Consider the following 23,023-nt stretch of genomic DNA (forward strand, 5'->3'; position numbering starts at 1 on the left):
TGTCAAATATTGGTTTACGTTGATAACCTTTAAATGAATCACAAGATTAATCAATTTTAATCTCATGAAAGTCAGACGTGAAAACCATACATATGGCTAAGTAGATATAACGTTTAATCTACCGCCAGCCAATCCAATGAACCCTCTTTGAACGGAACGACCCAACCGTTGTACCAATCAGATTAGCCGTTTCAGAACACAAGTGCGTTAAGTACAATGAAGTGTGGAACAGTTACCTCATTTCCCAAACCATCAAAGTAAGAATTTGACTGGTAAAAGGAGAGAGGTGAATAACAAATTAGGTCGGTATACGGAACAGCCAGTAGATCTGACTTTACGAAGATTGAAATAATTCGGTATGTGAAGAGAATGAAATGAAAATCAGAAAACTGTTTTTTTAATATACATATACCTAGATATCTGCATCGTAAGATACAAATTTTCCCAGCAGTACAAAATCAGAATACATCTATACATCTATATGATACATTTTTACATTTTCAAAACATTTTTACGTTCTGAACGTCAAATTGTCAGGTATTGCATTAAAAAACAACCTATAAAGTAGCATATCTCCAAGGAAATATCGCAAAACGAAACTACACGATGGAAATATAATACAGCCACACTTTTTCTTCCTAAAGATGGCATTGAAACATAAACGATCTAAATGACAAAATGGAATATTATAACATTCCAGGCTACAATCATAACAAATTCTTTTTTAGCACCATAAATCAGTTTCACAATGTAAAATAAACGTCATTGGATAATACATTTTCATAGTATGTTGATAGACGCTACTAAACTACGTCTGGTTATTTTATGCGAAACGATGCAGAACAGGTCATTCTTCGATATTCAGTCAATGGCTACAGAAGCGTCCGATCCAATTTGCGCAGATAGGGAAGAGCATTTTGTCCTGATAATTTAACATGTGGATGTCATGTTTGGAAAAAAAATCAGGGTGTTTTAATAAAACAATAAACTAACTGGATATTTCAGATCACTTTGAGAAAGGAAACCTATTATGATCAGTTCGAGAACGAACGTGCGCTATAAATAACATATGCATCTGCGTATTGAGAACCCAGAACACTGTGAACATTTCTTTTCAACATGAACAAAAACCTAATTCCCCCCCCCCCCCCCCAAATAAAATAATATCGTAGATTACGAGCATTCGACAAGAAAATAAGACAGTGCTTACATGAAATATATATTTGCGGTTTGAAAGACTTGAAAGTTTTATGCACATGCTACTACATAACTGGTGGCATCGCACAAAATTTCAATGCAGTAGCGACAGCGGAAATTCCTACTATCAAGTGTTTTATATTATACTACAGATACATACATGTAGAAACATGATAACATCATTTTTAAGATTTAACAACTATAACATATATATACATTACGAACAATTGATATTTTATACAGATGGTCTACTTAAGAAAAAATGATGATGTAAAAAAATTTTACTTGGTGATACATTTAGTCATGCTTTTCAAATTTTTATTATGGGTTTTAGTCTGATACATACTTGTAACATTAGGTTGTTTGAAAAAATATGGCATCATCGTTTGCAACATGAACGGTATGGATAATGTCATTCTGTTGACGAGTACTAACACAAAGGCTGATAATAATAATAATAATAATAATAATAATAATAATAATAATAATAAGGGATGTAGCATGACGCATGTGGATAATATAATGTTTTTTCAAGAATAAGAACACAGATGAGGCATTCCCATAGTGTCTTACAAGGTGAAAAATGATAAAGCAACATAAGGGTGTGTATTATAGAACATTTGGATAATGTCTGACGGTGTGAAGAATGATAATACAACATAAGGGTTTGTATTATGGAACATTTGCATAATGTCTTACTGTGCGAAGAATGATAATGCAACATAAGGGTTTGTATTATGGAACATTTGAAAAATGTCTGACGGTGTGAAGAATGATAATACAACATAAGGGTTTGTATTATGGAACATTTGGATAATGTCTTACATGATGAAGAATGATAATGCAACATAAGGGTTTGTATTATGGAACATTTGGATAATGTCTGACGATGTGAAGAATGATAATACAACATAAGGGTTTGTATTATGGAACATTTGCATAATGTCTTACATGGTGAAGAATTATAATGCAACATAAGGGTTTGTATTATGGAACATTTGAATAATGTCTGACGGTGTGAAGAATGGTAATACAACATAAGGGTTTGTATTATGGAACATTTGCATAATGTCTGACGGTGTGAAGAATGAGAATGCAACATAAGGGTTTGTATTATGGAACATTTGAATAATGTCTTACTGTGTGAAGAATGATAATGCAACATAAGGGTTTGTATTATGGAACATTTGCATAATGTCTTACTGTGCGAAGAAAGATAATGCAACATAAGGGTTTGTATTATGGAACATTTGGATAATGTCTTACTGTGTGAAGAATGATAATGCAACAAAAGGGTTTGTATTATGGAACATTTGAATAATGTCTGACGGTGTGAAGAATGATAATACAACATAAGGGTTTGTATTATAGAACATTTGCATAATGTCTTACTGTGCGAAAAATGATAATGCAACATAAGGGTTTGTATTATGGAACATTTGCATAATGTCTGACGGTGTGAAGAATGATAATACAACATAAGGGTTTGTATTATGAAACATTTGCATAATGTCTTACTGTGCGAAGAAAGATAATGCAACATAAGGGTTTGTATTATGGAACATTTGCATAATGTCTGACGGTGTGAAGAATGATAATACAACATAAGGGTTTGTATTATGGAACATTTGCATAATGTCTTACTGTGTGAAGAATTATAATGCAACATAAGGGTTTGTATTATGGAACATTTGCATAATGTCTGACGGTGTGAAGAATGATAATACAACATAAGGGTTTGTATTATGGAACATTTGCATAATGTCTGACGGTGTGAAGAATGATAATGCAACATAAGGGTTTGTATTATGGAACATTTGCATAATGTCTTACTGTGCGAAGAATGATAATGCAACATAAGGGTTTGTATTATGGAACATTTGGATAATGTCTTACTGTGTGAAGAATGATAATACAACATAAGGGTTTATATTATGGAACATTTGGATAATGTCTTACATGATGAAGAATGATAATGCAACATAAGTTTTTGTATTATGGAACATTTGGATAATGTCTGACGGTGTGAAGAATGATAATACAACATAAGGGTTTGTATTATGGAACATTTGCATAATGTCATACTGTGTGAAAAACGATAATGCAACATAAGGGTTTGTATTATGGAACATTTGGATAATGTCTTACTGTGTGAAGAATGATAATGCAACATAAGGGTTTGTATTATGGAACATTTGGATAATGTCTTACTGTGTGAAGAATTATAATGCAACATAAGGGTTTGTATTATGGAACATTTGCATAATGTCTTACTGTGTGAAGAATTATAATGCAACATAAGGGTTTGTATTATGGAACATTTGCATAATGTCTGACGGTGTGAAGAATGATAATACAACATAAGGGTTTGTATTATGGAACATTTGGATAATGTCTGACGGTTTGAAGAATGATAATGCAACATAAGGGTTTGTATTATGGAACATTTGCATAATGTCTTACTGTGTGAAGAATGATAATGCAACATAAGGGTTTGCATTATAGAACATTTGCATAATGTCTTACTGTGCGAAGAATGATAATGCAACATAAGGGTTTGTATTATGGAACACTTGGATAATGTCTGACGGTGTGAAGAATGATAATACAACATAAGGGTTTGTATTATGGAACATTTGGATAATGTCTTACTGTGCGAAGAATGATAATGCAACATAAGGGTTTGTATTATGGAACATTTGCATAATGTCATACTGTGTGAAGAATGATAATACAACATAAGAGTTTGTATTATGGAACATTTGCATAATGTCATACTGTGTGAAAAACGATAATGCAACATAAGGGTTTGTATTATGGAACATTTGCATAATGTCTTACTCTGTGAAGAATGATAATGCAACATAAGGGTTTGTATTATGGAACATTTGGATAATGTCTTACTGTGTGAAGAATGATAATGCAACATAAGGGTTTGTATTATGGAACATTTGCATAATGTCTTACTGTGTGAAGAATGATAATGCAACATAAGGGTTTGTATTATGGAACATTTGCACAATGTCTTACTGTTTGAAGAATGATAATGTTACATAAAAGTTTGTAGCATGGAATATTTGCATAATGTCTTACTGTGTGAAGAATGATAAAAGAATGACATCGCTGTATAGTATTACGTGAACTGTTTTCAACTCTTCACCCAAGAACTTTTGACATATTCCCGTGTGTGTAGGTGTAGTTTATAGGGTGTATATACGCCAAAGATGTTGAAAACAATAGTGAGCATATCTTTACGGTGAAAAAAGGTATGCCGTAATTCTTCTAATGTTTGGGACATCGTTCCTGCTCTTTTTAGCCAATATGCATGCAATTGTAATAGGAATACACAGCACTTGGTTATTGTATTTTATCAATAAGACATACAGATGTTTAACTTTCTGAAAAGCTGGTAGAGAATTGTCATTCTTTGCTATCAGCACTATTAATGGTCAAAAAATTAGAAGAATTACAGTAGTGTGCATAGTTAAAACTATTAAATGTAAAGTAGACTGTGTGACTGAAACCGTGAAAACTACGAGGTGTTATTTTAAAGAGCTTATGAAAGACCAGTTTAAAACTGTCAAATAAGAGCTACCCCGTAAGCAATATCAAGTCATATTCATAAACAGTCGGTAGCAACTAAGAGTTTCAAACCCTGTCTGCTCTGTTGTTGCAGCAGCTTTAGTTATTGGAAATGACGCCATAGAATTATGCATTTAAAGAGGCCATACTGGAGATTTTTTACAGAGAACATCGATCAGCGAAAACCCATTTGATTCTTTTCTATTATTTTAGAATACCCCAAGTAATTACTTTTCACAAAATACAATTATCTGCCTCGTCTCTGCATGTGTTTTGGTTCAAAATCCCTAAAATTCATAAAACGGGTCTCAAAGCGTTATTTTTTTCACAAATCATTTTAACACTATAAATATTACAAATAAAAATCTGATATTTACTAAAAGGCAATATCTCCTCGTGGCTGTGCAATTGCACACAGTGTCCTTAGCCATATTCTTTAAAATTATGAGTTACAAAGATATTCTAACTTCATTTTGTTTGCAATAATTGGGACGTCCAACAAAAGTTGTTTGTTGACCTTGTGGTTTGCGTGTCACTGATGAAAAGCGAGTTTGGTAGTGAGCATGAGTGGATTTACAGCTATAGACTACAAGTTTGAACAAACGGAATATAATAGGTTAGCACGCAAGGCGGCTTCTATTAAATTACAAACTATACGTTGTTTACAGAAACGGAAAATATCTGCCAAACATAACGTGCCACTAACCACAGAAGTACAGAGCAGTACAGCAAAGTGACTGTTTATCGCATGTAACACACTCTTATCTCAGGCTCTCGGCGAATATGTTCCTTTCCGGAGCAAAAGTCCGTCTTCCGGACCTAGGACATTAAACAAACCCATGTGACTGCCAGCTGGTTTCCGATGTTTTTGTAGTCAGAAACCGGGGTGGTTGCTCTGATAAAGGGTGGATTGTTCAAGTCAGTTATACAGTTTTGTGTTATACCATGGGTACAAATGTAGTCTGAAATTTTAATTATAAATGTAGATAGTGCTGACATATCTCTTATATTCAAGTATATATATATATATATATATATATATATATATATATATATATATATATATATATATATATATATATATATATATATATATATATCCACTATACATATGTCGCCAGCTTACTGATCCCGTTAATCCTGGAATTTCTTTATAATTTTCACTCCGTTAAAAGTCGTTAAAAGCAAATTTTTTATATATACATCGGGTGGGCATAAAAAAATGGGCCGTACTTTGACACTCAAAATCTCCGAAACCCTCTTTCGTCAGCTTCTAAAAAACTACACACTCAAAAGTCATTATGTCCTAAGTATACAGACCAAATTTGAATTTCATCCTTTAAGATTTCTGTTCATGGGACCAAAATTAAAACAGAGTCAAAAACGCATGTTCCGGACATTTCAAAATGATGTTCTACCTTATTTTACGTGAAAAGGTGATCAGTTAATTGTCCGCCGCAAAAAATCCCATCTTGATTCAGCAAAACTTGTGCCTATCCGGCAAGAATGGTTTCTCTGACACTAGAGCCAGACAATTTTTCCAGACGGCACTTGATTTACGCGTGTCACACAGGTGCAGCGCGCGCTCTACTCATGACACCTGGCAGGTGATGCGATGTGGGTCACTGGAACGTGCATTTTTGAGGCTATGTTTTCATTTTAACCCTGTGCAACCCTGACTGCTATGACCTTGAAAACTGGTCGGTATATTAACAAAATCATGCCATTTCAATGTCTAAAGTGTGAAGGGTTTGAACAAGGATAATGGAACAATGCAGCATCAAAGTAGAGCCCATTTTTTATGGCTACCCGATATATAGTGGATACATATACTTGAATTATATATATATATATATATATATATATATATATATATATATATATATATATATATATATTGTAATATAATATTCACATCATGTTCGCTTATTAGCAATAACAAATCTAAGGGTAATTAAAAACATTATGATAAAGATGGCATTTCTCATACCCTTAATCTTAAACGAAAAAAAGATGACCCATATGCCATCAAAAGGTGCGACTCATGCGCATTTAAAAAGGGTATTTCACGACTGAAAACAAAAACAGCAGACTCCTCGGCTATGAAGACAGCAACAAGAACGCTGCCCTCGCATGGAGCTGCTAATCAGGGATGAAGATAATGTTGTTCGCTAATGTTTCAGCAAGGGAATGGTTGGCATACATTTGTAAGCCGTTCTCGCTGCTTCATGACGCAAACGTTTTAAGCACGGTATCAGGCAATGCGTACTTGTCCCTCTAGATTTCATTGGCTATATGGAACTTTGTTCCATATGTCACAAGTCCCGCAAAAACACGTACACTGAGTGACGTAACCTAACTTTCAACAACATACACATCGTGCCAGTGAACACCGACTGCCCCTTGCAGTGCGGTATGACATGCGCTCAGAAGACTTCCTGTGCTTCATTATGTAGGCCTAAACAAGCTCACGTGCGGATGCCGATTAACCTGTCAGAATACATAGTTTTGAACAGTGAGGTGTTGTTCATGTAACTGAAACTTTTTTAAAGGTTTCCGAAAGAAAAGTGTCCACTGGAAACCAGGTAAGGTGCGGGAGACGAGGTTGCGCGAGACTATACAGGGACAACTTTGGAAATACTAGTCCCAGGTACGGAACACGCTGGGTTTTCATTTACAGGTCAGTCTGTGACAGCAAATGATTCGACATTAGTATAAGCAACCCCAAAACAACCAAATTTGCAGGATGAAAAGTTCTGAAATGTTGTGACGCTGAGCCCCGGATTGCTCCGAGCTGTACTATTTCAACTCTAGGGAGGTGAGGGCAGTAAGAAGTATTGTAGTGACGCCTTTCCTCGTCATCTTTACACGGTGGGTCCTCCCAAGAAAGACTGGAAAGCGGAAGTGGCTCTTTGTTACTCATAGTGTTGGCATTGACACAGCTCAATCCTTCAAGCAACTGATTCATCTTAAAGCCTCTGTCTGGCTGGAGCATCCAAAGAATATTACAACCACAGCAGATGGTGTTGCCTATGACTGACGCTTCATTCATGGCGATCTTTACAGCGACATCGAGACTTCCACACATTATGTTCTCAAACCTATTACGGTACAAATGAAAGAAAGCAAAAGTCGATTCGAAGAAGGCATCCGTCTCAATGGTACCGATGTAGTTGTCTCGAAACGACCAGACGGCGACTTTCCGAATGTAAGAGAAGGCTCCCGCTTTTATGCACGAGATGGTCATGTGACTGAACGAGATCTCGTGCAGGTCTGAGATTTCGTTGAAAGCATCGCGCTGGAACTGCCCCACGGAACTATTGTGCATCGCTAGCTTTGTGATCCCGTTCATTCTGGAAAATGCGAAAGTATCAATCGCCTTGATGCTGGAGTTTGCTATCTTTATAATCTCCACTCCATCAAAGTCGTAAAAAGCAAATTTTCTAATGGCGCCTATGCGACTATTCATTATCTCTATGGACTTTAAGTTCCGTAGTCCGCGGAACGCGTAGCTTGGTATTTCGTCTGTTTGCAAAGAACAAATTCCTATGATATACGTTTGGTTGGGGAAATGAGATGGGAATTTTGACAACCCTTTGCAAGCCACGGCAATACCATCCGGATGTGTTGTGTAGGAACACCCATCCACGGTTTCGCTGGTCGCTCCATGGAATAAGGCACAGGCCAGCAGCAGCGTCCAAGACAGTAACGCCATTTTCTGTGGATAGACAATAGATATTCATTTACAGTGTCAGTCTGATACTTACATATTCTAGGGGGCCTCCGTGGCTCAGTTGGTTAGCGCGCTAGCGCAGCGTAATGACCCAGGAGTCTCTCACCAATGCGGTCTCGTATAAGTGAAATATTCTTGAGTACGGCGTAAAACACCAATCAAATAAATAAATAAATACTTACATATTCTCATGATAAACTGAATGACTGACTGATTGATTGTTAACCACGTCACTAAAGAACTGTTCAACTTTAACATGGCGGACTGTCGAATGAGGGGAGGAAAGTGGATTGCCGGAACTAAATTAGCGACGTTTGTGACGCTCAGACTTGCACGCCCACTGGTGGATGATAAATGAGGTCGATTCCACAAAGCCATTTTTGACTTAAGTAAAAATTTGAAGTGCGATCTTAAAGCTTATATTTTTAGGCTCTAGAAATGAAAAAATTTGCACATTTTATAGATGCCAATTTAAGACGAATGTGTCTAAACCTCAACCCCAAGTACCAAAAACTGAACATTATGAAGGGGTTTTAAATTTCAACTTCAGTCATAAACGGCTTCGTGGAATCACCCCTTGATCTTCCCACGACTGGGCAAACGGTCACAAGAGCGTCGTCGACCCCTTACTGCCACCAGTAGATCCTTTTTAAATACAAAGGCGGTTTGCTAAAAATAATAAAGTATACAAATATAATATTTGCAGATATTTCAACAAGATATTTCCAATCTTCCCTCGTGGCCCTCAGCAAAATGGACTGGATGGTGTGATGTCGATTTGATGACAGTCCTTCCCATGTCGTTGGATTTGATTATGTCGTCCTCGTTGAGTTTGACCACCCTCGTACATGTATTTGTAAATAATTATATATTTACAGTCTACGTAATTCAGATGACGAAGGCTCGAATCCGGACTCAGCCCGCTAGATTGCGGCTTTAAGCCAGGAGGATTACCAGGTACCATGCAATATGCTGCATTTTAGCTGTGTTAAGTTTATAAAACCTATGGTCGTCACATAAGTGAAATATTCGGCGATTGCGGCGTAAAACATGGAACAAAATATTAAATAATATATTTACGGCATGTATGGAAAAATAAGTTACTTCCAGGAAACAAAGACCAAACACAACAAATGAGACATGCAGAATACACATGCAGAATAAAAGAATTCATTAAGGGAATATTTGACTTCGGACCCCGTTCTTTAACGATGGCTGCATTTCCTACAGGACAATGGACATCTGAGAAGGGGATCAGGCCCTGGGATCAAGTAACGATTTTAGACTTTAGTCAGAAGTCCAGTCACTGAACCTGGTGAGTTCCTTTCACTTATTTTAGCTCAAATTTGTTTTACAATGACTTACCCAGAATTTATGTTGTCAAGCAGTGTTTTGAATTTTGTGAAAAAACAATTTTAAAGTGATTTGAAAATTTGGCTGCGAAGTCAAAGATCGCTTTGTGATCCCGGGGCCTAATGCTAAGCGCACGAATTAGTGATGTCATGAGCGAAGTCCCTAGAAAGAGTGGCTCCCAATTGGATCCGACTGCCATCCGTCTCCCTACTGCCATTCTTTACGCTTTTACTAAATGAAACCCACAGCTTGTATATAAGATGAGATGTTCAGAGTAAAGACCATGTGTTAAACGAAATATGGGTCGCTCTCTCTACTAGTTACAACAAGGAACCTACAGATTCATGGGATTTATAGCCATGATAAATTTTTTTTTATTTGATTTATTTATTTGATTGGTGTATTACGCCGTACTCAAGAATATTTCACTTATACGACGGCGGCCAGCATTATGGTGGGAGGAAACCGGGCCTAGCCCTGAGGAAACTTATGACCATTCGCTGGTTGCTGGTAGACCTTCCCACTTAGGAACGGAGATCAAGTTGATCTGAAATGCTGATCCAAGGCGCAACAAAATGAATCTACACATATGAATCGTGCAGTGAGGTCAAAGTCAGAGCAGATGACAAAACCACACAGACGGAGATACAAATTAATATTGTCTGTTTTCGCAAAGGGTGTAATAATAATAATAATAATAATAATAATAATAATAATGCTGTTTCAAGCCTAAAACGCTAGTATTGATAACTGTTACAGGGAATGACGGACTATAAATGCAGCTTTAAGGTATTGTACCACCGTAGTTAAGTGAGGTAGTTAAATTTTAGAGGCAGCGGCGACTCGGGTACAAGCTGATACGACCATTTTTCTCTCGTGCACAATGCACGATTAATGCGTCACCAGCTTGTATCAGTCGAATCACTACAAAGGCCCTGAGTCACTGACGATAGGCAACACAGATTCGGCCCGAATTACTTTACGCGGGAATCGCTCCGCGCTTGCCTAACGGTTTATACAGTGTGTGCCTTGAAAAGGGAAGACCTGGAATCTTACACGGATCGAGTCATATCACAGACTTGTGAAAAATGGTATTTGCCTGACACTGAAATCTGAAGGGTTAGAGCAAAACAGGATCATTTGATCCGGTGTCTTCGGGATGACATTTCGGTGGCAGCAGCACTTTGGCGCCATGTCACAAAAAGGTATCCATCAAAACAGACATTAGAAAGTTGGAAAAGCGCAAGGAATATTCTAGGTGAATGGGTAAAAACCAGTGTTCAAATCGTGTGCAGAAGACACAGTATATTTACGAACACCTAATGATTCCTCGTGAATGATTCCTATGACAGAAAAATTGTTATAAGAACGAGTGAGTGGATGCTTGGGGTTTAACCTCGTACTCGACAATTTTTCAGTCATATGACGACGAAGGAGTCCTTAGATTGTATGTAATGTGCCTTCTTGTTGCAGGACGGATTTCCGCCGCTCTTTTATCTAGCGCTGCTTCACTGAGACGTCTTACCGAAGACAAGTAAGCTGCCCGCCCGAGCCATTATACTGATACGGGCCAACCAGTCGTGGTACTATCCCCTTAATGCTGAACGCCAAGCGAGGAAGTTCCTCTTTTTGAAAGTCTTAGGTGTGACCCGCCCCTAAATTGATCCGCACCCAAAGCGGACGCTCTGCCAACTGTGCTATCGGGGCCGGTGGTATAAGAACGACGTAAAACCTTAAGCATATATACATACATTATAGTTGAATTAGATATATTTCCGCGCAGCAAACATAAGGTCATAAAAGACCATTCACTTATTTATTATACACAAAGCACGATTAATGAATTACGAGTTTGTATCAGTCGAAAGAAATGCCGTCATACACAAAAGACAGCAACAGCTTTATACAGGATAGGCTCCCCAAAACCAAGCAAAAAGTTTTAAAAGGCTAAAAATATTGACTCTCATTGGCAGAGACGTTGAGCACAGATTTTGTAAGCTACTTGGAATATATGCATACGTGCATCAATATGATACAAATTTACTTACCCAGTTCGGTGGCGTTTGTTTCAAAACTTCGCACCAACTCACTTGTAGCTAGCTCAGTTGTGCATGAACTTGTGTTTCGGCGATCCGCATGAAGCTGAAGTAAAACTGGTCTGACGCTTAAGCACGGATGCAGAAGTCAAGTCCTCTCATTTAGTCCGTTTCCGCGTTTATATATATTACTCATATTACAGTGTTTGTGAAGAATATGGTTTACGCCCGTCTAAAGGATGTGGTCGCTCTGCTTTCACTCCTAAAGTGGAACTATGTTGTGGTACTTACTCTGCAGCAGTTGGCCACCATTTTGTTTTAGAGATTCTGGTGACTATATAAATGTACATGTGATAGGTACATATTTATGCCTGAAAGGTGAACTGTCCATATTAAGCTGCTGATTAAGATAAACCCAAACAGCAGTGGTTTAGTTACATGGCATAATACATGGATAAATTGTTGGTGGGAACAATGTCGTTCATGTATAAAGCTGTTAAGCAGCGAACGATAGAAAAATCAGTACCTAAGAGTGTCTATTTGACATGTACATAACATAATCCTTAGTCACTGGTAACACATATCCTATATAAAGACCTCTGTGGCCATTCATATTCATATAATAACATGAAGTTTGATACTTCAGTTGGAATACAAGAGAATGTAGGAAGTTAAGAAGGCGTTTTATTATTTTTTCCTATATATATATATATATATATATATATATATATATATATATATATATATATATATATATATATATATATATATATATGAAAAAATATATAATATATATATATAATATAATGTGTCTTCATAATTGCGGTTCACACATCATGAACCCGAAGTTCCTTCGCCACTTAGGTATCATGCCGAAGACACTAGCATAACACCCTGCCCAGTCACATTATACTGACACAGAGCCAACCCGTCCTGCTTCGTTGTTCTGACCTCTCAGTGCTGAGCGCCAGCCGAGGCAACAGCAAGTACAATTTTTAAAGTCTGTGGTATGATCCGACCCGGGTTTGGGGCATAATACTTTGGTGTCTTCAGAAAGGTTATTCACGGACGCAGCTCCAAAATTATGTCCGCATTGGGAAAATCCGCCATTTACATTGCATGGCGACCAGCAAAAACATTTTTTTTTTTCAAAGAAATTAAATTGTTTATTTTTTAATTATAATCTTTCGTTTAATTCACCGTAGGACCAAACTTACAGGGTACATATTTCATAGCCTCTCAATCTGAAGCCACAGCATCTAACTCTGTAGTTGTGCACTAGACGTGTGAAGGTCTGCCTGCAATCTCTGGCATTAGTGAAATATTCTGGAGTTCGCTGTAAAACACCAATCAAATAAATAAATAAAAATGTTAACTGTACATTGGACGTGACTGCCAATGATATCCCCTTAATACACTGTCTTTGTAAATGGGACCCGAGTCTAGTGTAGGCTACCGGAAATCAGCCCTGAATCTGTAGGCGTTACAAACACTTATCGGAACTATGTAAAAACTGTAAACATTTGTATCTGTTTTCAGAGATATGGTATCCTGATTTCCGGCTTTCCCGGTCAGAATGCATGCTGATCATAGATTCAAGTCCCTCGGGATATAGAATAGCTGTAAGAACAGGATCGTGTGTAATAAGCAGCCATATTTAAAGGGGGGTGGATTAAAATATTACGGTAGGAGTAGCGGCCCTTTGTCAAACATGGGCTCCATCATAACGCGAGAATTTTTCTTCCGCTTTGAGAACGGACAATGCAGATGGGCATGGCATGTACAGCCTCGCAATGCTTACATCATCATTTGACTTTTTGTATTCAAAGCCGGAATTATAACAGGAGCCGTTTGCACCCATTGTTTCATTTCACCAATAGTGTAAAGAGTTCTAATCTGGTTCAAGTCTCTAGTGGTTGAAAGGTTTTGTTGGACAAGTACATTTACTTCCGCCTCAGTCATATTTTGTAAAGCGGGTCAGCCATGTCATCGAAAGAACAAATGAATTAATCGACTGATTGTTTAAGTATGATCAGACCTTGCATTCAGACAAAGTTGGTTTCATATCATTGCCTTCATGTGGCCTAAGTTGTCAGTCGCCATATGTTCCAGCCGTTACAGAACTTTCTTACATCGATACCTCCTACTCCATGTAAGGACAATGCACATGACATTCTGGATGACACCAAGGAAACCATTTCAATTCAGACACATCTGGAAAAAATATGTAATGGTGATTTGTGTTTATAAAATACAACGTTAATTTCTTTGTTTCCTTTATGTTTAAGGTATAACATAGCAAGTTTCAGAAATTCGGAATCTCATTTTTTTTTTGAGGGTGGGGGGAGTGTTCTCAACTAGTAAAATGTTCAAATCATTGAGAGATACATTTAAAATTTACGGCCCGAAACATGTATATATATAATTGTGCTATGATCATTACATGTTCCTCTGTCTTTTTTTAGAAACTGTCAGTATGTCTTGTGCAGATTTTTTTGAAAACTATAGGAGTACTTGATGTACATGATTTATAATTCTTTTGTTATTCTAGGCTGATCAAATGTCTCAGTATACAAGTACATTGCATCCAACTTTTGACCTTCGACTCGCACAAATATCGATATGTATATATCATAAAAAGTTAAAAGAACCGCATTTCGGGGTACCATTCAAAAGACAGGCCTTCCATGCAATAACACATTTTAGACTCTTTTGCACCCCCTAAAATATTTACATAAATATGTACAGGGGAAATCAAAATTGATATCATGGATCAAGCAGATCCACATAAACACTGACCATAATAATTTTTGCAAGACATTTGACAGTCGGTAACCGGTGTCACAAACACATATGAGTTGATGTACTTATGACACCTTGACTCGTGCTTTTAACGATCTTTCCTAGAACATACTAAACGACCTTCACAGCAACAGGGATTAACACATCACGTGACTCAGATTTAGCGGTCGTCTGCCATGTTTTCAGTGATTTTTGTGACCAGCTGTGCGAGGCGATGCCCGCGGACAAAGAATGTCAGGATCAAACAACGGGTGTGTTCAAATACCTTATCATTGTCCGTATTCTGTCGTATAAATCGATAGACACGAAAACGAAAACTAGGTTGACGATCTTTGTAGTTCCGTTTGGTCTTCAATTGCAGCTTCGTCAGAGGGACTTCGTCGACAGAGTGAAGTCCGTGAGTATCATTTTTTCACAGGATATATTAGCAACATTCTTTCTCGTCCCCGTTTTCCTTTAGCCCTTCAGTTTGCCTTTATATAAAGAACCAGAACGAAAGCCTGTAGGACATTCGTTCTGCTTGCACCTTCCTGTCTTTCTGCTCTCTTTTCTTTCCCTTAATTCTCTACGTCTTTATTACATTAGATAATTGATGGAGTTTTGTCTTTAAACTCCCTAGTAACTTAATACATTTTAACATTTAATTATCCTATATTATTTCTCTAGTTCATAACTACATATCACAGTTCGTTTAATCTCGTTTTCTTACCAAACTATAGATAGAAAAAAATATTTTTCAATCTCGCACTTTCCCCTTTATGTTACGCTTATTATTCTACAACATTACCAATCTTCCTGTACCAGTTTTGAAAATGTGGTTTTGCAGTTGTCTTTGTTGTGGATATTTTTGATCACATATTCTGTCTGGAAACATCCCAGTATTAACTCCAGTATTAATTTGAGGCTTGGACAGAGATAGCGAATTGGAGGTTATGTAAATATAGCCGTTCTTTGATGATTTGCTTTGTTACTCTGAAAATGACTTCTATTGTCAGGATTTACATTTATATACATACTTACTAATTTATTTATTTTACTAATTTAAAGAATATTTGGATCGTAATTGAGTTTAAAAAAAAACGGATATGCACGTTCAGTACGTTTTTAAAAGAAGCAACGCCAGAATTGATTTAACAAAATCAATCCTAGGGTATTGTTAACAGTTGTGCAACCAAAAGCGTTTAAAATGCTGTCGGTGGCTCTTGAATTGGCATATCCAATATCATCTGCCATGATATTTATACATTTATGTGGTACATGTAAGATAACCTTGGCACGGATTTTCAAAACTGGGACATTTAACTTTAAGCCAAATCTTCAATTATGTAACCAGCCCCGATAGATCACTTGGTAGAGGCTTTCAGCATTTTGGAGATAGTTCATCCGTACCAGTATAATGGCTCGGGCGGAGCGGCTTACTTGCCTTCGGTAAGTCGTCTCAGTGAAGCAGCACTAGATAAAAGAGCGTTGGAAATCCGTCTTGCAAAAAGAAGGTTCTTCGTCGTCATATGACTGATTATTTGTTAAGTACGACGTTAAACCCCAAGCACTCACTCACTCAGTTTTGTACATAGAAATTAAAACTTATATAAAATATGAATTAAAACTGTTACTGTTATTTTTTGACCTTGGAGAACAGTATTGGCTGCTGAGTTTGGCTAAAATTTTGAATATAAAATACGACTTAATACAAGTATTAACTAATACACCTTCGAACAACTGGGCCCTGATGCTCAACTCTGTGTACTCTAAAAGTTTTTACTTAAATGACGACGGTCATGTTTATATATGAATCCAGGATACCTGATTGCCTGCTTTCGTTCAAGTACCTGAGAAACTTCACGACTTTTGGCTGCAACTGAAACAACGAGAGCTGGATTCGAACACTCGACCTCACTGCACCTATCAATACAAGCTGACAAACACTTTAACTGTCTGAACAAACGAGCGACCTCCTATCTTGTTTAATGGTCTCCGCACATATGAACACGATGTTGGTGTGATTTCACGCATCGAGGGTAGAGTGAATTAAATCATAAAGGCAAAAAATACACTAAAATAAAGTATTTATTAGATGACAAGACCATTAAACATTGTCCAGGAAAATGGATTGATTTTTTTAGCCGACTGTCAGCGTCACAGCAAAATTTTTGGTTTGAAATAGTTCGTTCAAGGTCCGTTTGTTGAATGCATTCAGAGCTTTAAATAAAGATGCATTTTGAATGATGAAATATAGCAATCTATGTGTTTCAAGTGGCAAAAACTGAGGTCAGCTCATTGGTTTCCATCAGGTCAGAAAAGGCCACAACGGAGTCCTAAATTTTAAATGCATTTGACTAGGTCGAAAAATATTGTAAAAAAAAAATAAATCAAATTTATCCGGACAATATTTAATAGTCGTTCATCTAACATCTACTTCATGCTAGCGTCTTCTTTGCTTTTAAGTTAATGGAATAACATAGAGGGAGGTGGTGTTAAATATGTGGCTTTCTCATTACAAACATATTATGAATAAAAACCATGCTATTTATGTAAATTAGCCTATGATTGCAACAGGTTAAATGACACTAACATAAATCATTCTATTTCGGACTTTTATAGTGACCACCAACAGTATAAAATGGCTTTTATTCAAAAGAGTGTACTCATGCAGTTACTAATCTATTCATTGTTCCATTTGTACTTCGTTGGTAATACATATGTGCATGTTTTATTTTGGTATGAGATTTTACGTCGCAATCAATAGTTTTTTAGTCATATGACTAATACTGACACATTATACTGACACCGGGACAACCAGTTCTGTTTCCTTGTTCTATCCTCTCAACGTTGAGCGCCAATCTACCATTTTAAACTACCATTTTAGAGGTCGTTGGTATGACCCGACTCTGGTTGGATCCAACTTGTCCATACTTCGTTTTTATTTTGGGGCTGTCACAGCTTCATCTGTTATCTTCTTTATTCCAGACAAGAACATCACTATGAAGCTGCCCTTCCTCGTCGCCATTTTGCTTTCCCTGGTGCATTCTGGGAACTCTCAGAATGTGGAAATTGATCGTAAGTTTAACTGTTCATACCACATGTACGCTTAGTTTAGGGGTTAACATTTCTACCGTGTACTTATGTATTTGACAGGTGTTATACGCTTTCAGGTTTAAGGTTTTTTCAAGTAATGAAAATCACGCAGAATGCCGGCGTAGTAAACAACTGGCCTTTTGGCAAGTTACTAGCGAACTGTCTAACGTGTAACGTACAGATAGGTACATAGAAGAGAAACCCGTGCCCACTGAATGAAGCCTGAAAAATCTATTGACTTAAGGCCTCTGCGAAACACGCATAGACCTACTTGTATAATGTTTTACTGCAAACTGCAGCGTTCTTGACATTTTTGAGGTACGGCGTAAAACACCAATCAAATAAATAAATAAATCAACGTCCTTGAGGGGGCTCCGTGGCCGAGGTGATTAACGTGCAAGCGTGATCCAGAAGCCTCTCACCAATGCGGTCACTGTGAGTTCAGATCCAAAAATCTGTCAGCAACCCGTGGATAGTCGTGGTTTCCCTAAGGCTCTATCCGGTTTCCTCCCAACAAAATGCTGGCCGCCGTCGTATAAGTGAAATATTTTGAGTACAGCGTAAAACACGAATCAAATAAATAAATCCTTAACGTAACAGTTCTGACGCAAATTTTGTTTATCCTACAGCCTGCATCATAGGACATGACGTCATTGTCATAACTGACGTGCGCACTGATGACGAGGGCAAAATCTTGGAACTCTTGAATTTCTTTGGAGAGATGGCGGACCTGGTAGAGAGGGAAGACACGCGGTTTTACGTGCTTGGCTACCCTCGGATTTACACGAGCTCTCGGACGGGGAGCCAAACAACGACATCTACTTACCTCCATCGAAAGCACCAGGTTAGAACCGTGCAGAGCTTCATGCAGTCGTCGATCGACGACCGGAGCACCCACCCAGATTTCAACGTCGCGTTGCGTCACGTTGAAGACTTGCTGGACAACAGCGTTAGGAGCTATGCCCCCAAAACCGTCATCATCTTCTCGTACAATCGCTACCATCCGCCGATCACCAGCTCCGAAGAGGCGGATTTAGAGGAGGCCCTGGAGACCCCCAGTAAAGTCATCATGGCGCGCTTGGGAGAGTCGATCAAGAAGAAGGCCAACGTGCTCATCTACGCCATAGGTACCTTCGACAACGAGTTCGAGCTGTACGACTTGGCCTCTTGCCGAGATCCCAGATGCATCTTCAAAGTGGACGACTTTAGCAGTCTGTCCATGAGTCACGTTCTCAAAGGATGTCCTGCTAAGTAAAGAGATCTGCTGATTGAAATCATTCATTGCTTTTATGATGAACTAAATTATTCATGTAAAAGTTGAAATTAAACGAGGGGGTTTCTCTGTTCATGGGATTCTTTCTCAGTTTTTCTGTGTTCATTCTACAAACCGTGTCAGCACGATTCCTTGTTTCGAGGTTCAAGAGTTTATTGTTTTTAATTCTGTCTGTCGGTCTGTAATATTTTCTTCAATTCTATCCATTTATTTAGCGTTGGACCTGCGTAGAAGACGACATCGATTTTTCTCGTGATGTCTCAGCTGCTGCAAATGGGGGAATCTTTCACCGCGCAATAGCGACTCGGGTGGATGCTGAAATGAATGAATGATTGTGGCTGAACGCCGCATCGGCAATTTTTCAGCCACATCGTCGCGAATGCTGAAATGACCATTCTCCCCTTGCAGTTGGCTTATGTTACTAGTCATTGCAAGTGCAGATATGAACGAGTGAGTGAGTGAGCGCTTGGGGTTTAACGTCGTACTTAATTTTTCAGTCATATGACGACGAAGGAATCCTTACAGTGCATGTTATGTGCCTCCTTGTTGCAGGACGGATTTTCACCGCTCTTTTATCTAGTACTGCTTCACTCAGACGACTTACCGAAGGCAAGTAAGCCGGCCGGCCCGAGCCATTATACTGATACGGGTCAACCAGTCGTTGCACTATCCCCTTCATACTGAGCGCCAAGCAAGGAAGTTACAACTCCCTCTTTTAACGTCTTAGGTGTGACTCGACCCAGGATTGATCCTGGATCTACCGCTCCCCAAGCAGACGTTCTACCCAGATGTGAACGAAGACAACGCATGCAGCTTGGACCTGTATTACTTTGAGCTAGATGGGTTCCCAGTTTGCGCTTGTTTTTTTTTCTGTCACTTTTCTGTCAAGACTTTTAAAGGACACTTAGTCTGCTCAATGCACTATGAGAAGCCTGTATGGCATGTAGCTCATATACAAGTTAAAACTGGGAACATATAAATTTGACATTAAGGCTTGTCTGTCTCAACCTACACTTCTGGAACAATAAATTAAGTATCGGAGTTTAAACGTTTAATTAGAAAGACTGTAGAGTCCACACAGCTTTTTAAGTTTCACAGAGCCACCCCAACGGCGGTTGAGTTGGTGGGATTTGCATTCATTTAGGATTTTTACCTATACCACCAACCTCTGTTAAGTTACTGACGAACTTTCCCACGTGTCTTTTCTACCTCCATGCTGTGACACAGGAGAAGTGATCTTCAACATACATTACACTGCGCCGACGTAACAGAAGTCAACGTAACAGAAGTCAACATGTTACTGATATACTGCTTTGTAAGCATACAAACCAAGTTTCAAATTTATGTACACACACGTCTGCTCTTGGTTATTTAGTGCTTCGACAAGATCGATGATTACTTCTTTAGTAGCATGATTACACCAGCAGAGGGCTATTCAAAGCCTCATCTGCTAGCAGACAGATGTCATAGATCCGAGCGGGGGCTTTGGTTTCTTAGGATTAACATAAATCAAAGTTACAACAGGTTTATCGTAATACAACTCAGTTATTGGTCTGTAAAGATGTAATAAGGCGACAGCGATTTGAGAAACACTGGTGCTCACAATGCTTATAATCAATAATATACTAGTATACATCATCATGTACATTTGTATACTGGTAGTTATATAATTACAGCTTTTAGGGGATCTCCCTGACAGAGGCGGTTAACACGTCAGTGAGGCGCAATGTCCCGGGAGCTTCTCACCAAAGCAGTCGCTGTGAGTTCAACTTCAGCTCATGCTGGCTTCCTTTCCGGCCGTTCGTGGGGCCTTAACGTCTTTATTTCTTTGAGATGGCCTCCGTGACTCAGTTGGATAGCGCGCTAGCGCAGCGTAGTGACCCAGGAGTCTCTCACCAATGCGATCGCTGTGAGTTCAAGTCCTGCTCATGCTGGCTTCCTCTCCGGCCGTACGTAGGAAAGTCCGCACCAGCTTGCGGATGGTCGTGGTTTTCCCCCGAGCTCTGCCCGGTTTGCACCCACCATAATGCTGACCGCCGTCGTAGAAATGAAATATTCTTAAGTACGGCATAAACCACTAAACAGATAAATAAATAAATAAATTTATTTCTTTGAACTTCTTTGAATAAATAAATCTAGCAATCGATAAATCATCAATCAACCAGTGGATCAAATTTGTACAATGGACGAAATGGGTTAGAGAAAATCATTAAATATAACTGTATATTAAAAAATTTGTATTATTATATTTATTTGATTGTTGTTGTACGCCGTACATAAGGATTTTTCTCCTATATGATGGCGATCACCTTTATGGGTGGCGAAACCGCACTTAAAACAGCACCCATGGACTATCCCACGTGTGACGTAGACAGATGAATACCATATTGTTGGATTACAAATCTTTAAAAAAAAATCAATGAAAAACGTCCTCCGTTTCGGGAGGCGGTAGATCCAGGGTCAATACTGGGTCGGGTGACACCCAAGATCTTAAATGAGAAAGTTGTAACTTCCTCGCTTAGGGTTCAGCATGAAGGGGACAATGCAGTGACTGGTTGACCCACATCAGTATAATGGCTCGGGCGGGGCAGCTTACTTGCCTTGGGTAAGTCGTCTCAGTGAAGCAGCACTAGATGAAAGAGCGATAAAAATTCGTCCTGCACTCACTCACGCAAGAAACGTAATGCTATTCAAACGACCGCGTAACTCATTAATTCCAAAGAAATAGCTGAAACTCAAATACAATGGCCCAGCTTTTATTTGTTTATTTATTATTTATTTGTTTGATTTTCACTTACACCATGGTTATCAGATTTGCCAATAGAGGAAACCGGAGAGCCCAGGGTAAACCAACGTTTTTTAAATTTCAAGTTCGAATCTGTCTTGTATGTGTAAAGTAATAAGATATATGATGCAACTGACATATAGGCCTTCGTTCATCACAAGCCGACATGTAAGCCGACTGGTTGTCCTTAGTGCATGGAAGCCGGATGAGGACATCTCGCCATCCGGCTTCCAAAGTAGTACATAATGTATACTATCGCAGAATGGGGCGTTGCGATTGCACAGTCATGTAAAAGATATAGCTCTTCATGTTATTAAATTATCGTAATCATAGCGAGAACTGGATTTGAAGATAAGATTTCTTGCATTGCTAAGTTCTAGTTGTTGGAGCGAGTGTTACATCGTACAACAGCGTTCTATAACGTATGGTGAACTTGTCTTATACCAGTATGGTGTGCAAATATGGGAGTGGGTTGACTGCCTCAGTGGCGTAGTAATTAGAACTTCCGCTTCAACGTCCTTGGACCAGGGACCAAACACGGGACAGGTTATATTAAAGCTTAGGGCTCAGCTCTGAGAGATTAGAGCAGGAAACAGGAATCGTTGTCCAGGTGTCAGTAGTATGTGACTGGGTGGGGTGTCCTGTCTGGTGTCTTCGGCATGCTCGACACTTCAGTGGTGGCTGCCCTTAGGCGGCATGGACTAGCCCTTCCACAAGAAGACACAGTAAATGTACACACAAACACCTAATGACTCGCTGTCGTCAAGTGACTAAAAAAAATAAGTACGACGTCAAACCCCAAGTATATATATATATATATATATTATATATATATATATATATATATATATATATATATATATATATACACGTGGGAAGGTTCTTGAGTTGACGGGTGTAGGTGTCAGCTGCGGCAGAATTGTGCTCTGGCAAACCGTCTCTGACAGCTGACATTAAATACCAGATTAGATCGTACACACATAAGTTAAAGCTTATCATAAACCAAATAGGATCGATCTGCTGTGGTCTGTATGGAATACCGAATCAGCATTCTGACGTGATAGTCATTTCACAGATTGTGTACACCATATACAAATAAGATCACACAAACATGCAGGCTGCACTGCGTACAGGGTACATCGCCTAGGAATGGATTCACTCTTCACTACGTCCCTCTACTCTACCGA

General features: G+C 38.5%; 2 protein-coding genes across 2 annotated transcripts; one reads left to right on the plus strand and one right to left on the minus strand.

The window, feature by feature from the left end:
- Window positions 1–6,776: 6,776 nt before the first annotated feature.
- Window positions 6,777–11,955, minus strand: LOC135480720 (slit homolog 1 protein-like). Its single transcript, XM_064760635.1, has 2 exons — window positions 11,914–11,955; window positions 6,777–8,497 (listed from the first exon to the last, which is right to left on the minus strand). The coding sequence occupies exon 2, from the start codon at window positions 8,492–8,494 to the stop codon at window positions 7,454–7,456; it is 1,041 nt and encodes a 346-aa protein (XP_064616705.1). The 5' UTR covers window positions 8,495–8,497; window positions 11,914–11,955; the 3' UTR covers window positions 6,777–7,453.
- Window positions 11,956–15,074: 3,119 nt separating this feature from the next.
- LOC135481059 (uncharacterized) lies at window positions 15,075–19,109 on the plus strand. Its single transcript, XM_064760989.1, has 3 exons — window positions 15,075–15,100; window positions 17,671–17,760; window positions 18,408–19,109. Exons 2-3 carry the CDS (start codon window positions 17,685–17,687, stop codon window positions 19,031–19,033), a joined length of 702 nt encoding a protein of 233 aa, XP_064617059.1. The 5' UTR covers window positions 15,075–15,100; window positions 17,671–17,684; the 3' UTR covers window positions 19,034–19,109.
- Window positions 19,110–23,023: the final 3,914 nt, after the last annotated feature.

This window comes from Liolophura sinensis, chromosome 13 (genome assembly GCF_032854445.1).
Source record: "Liolophura sinensis isolate JHLJ2023 chromosome 13, CUHK_Ljap_v2, whole genome shotgun sequence".
In the NCBI taxonomy this organism is placed as follows: Eukaryota; Metazoa; Mollusca; class Polyplacophora; order Chitonida; family Chitonidae; genus Liolophura; species Liolophura sinensis.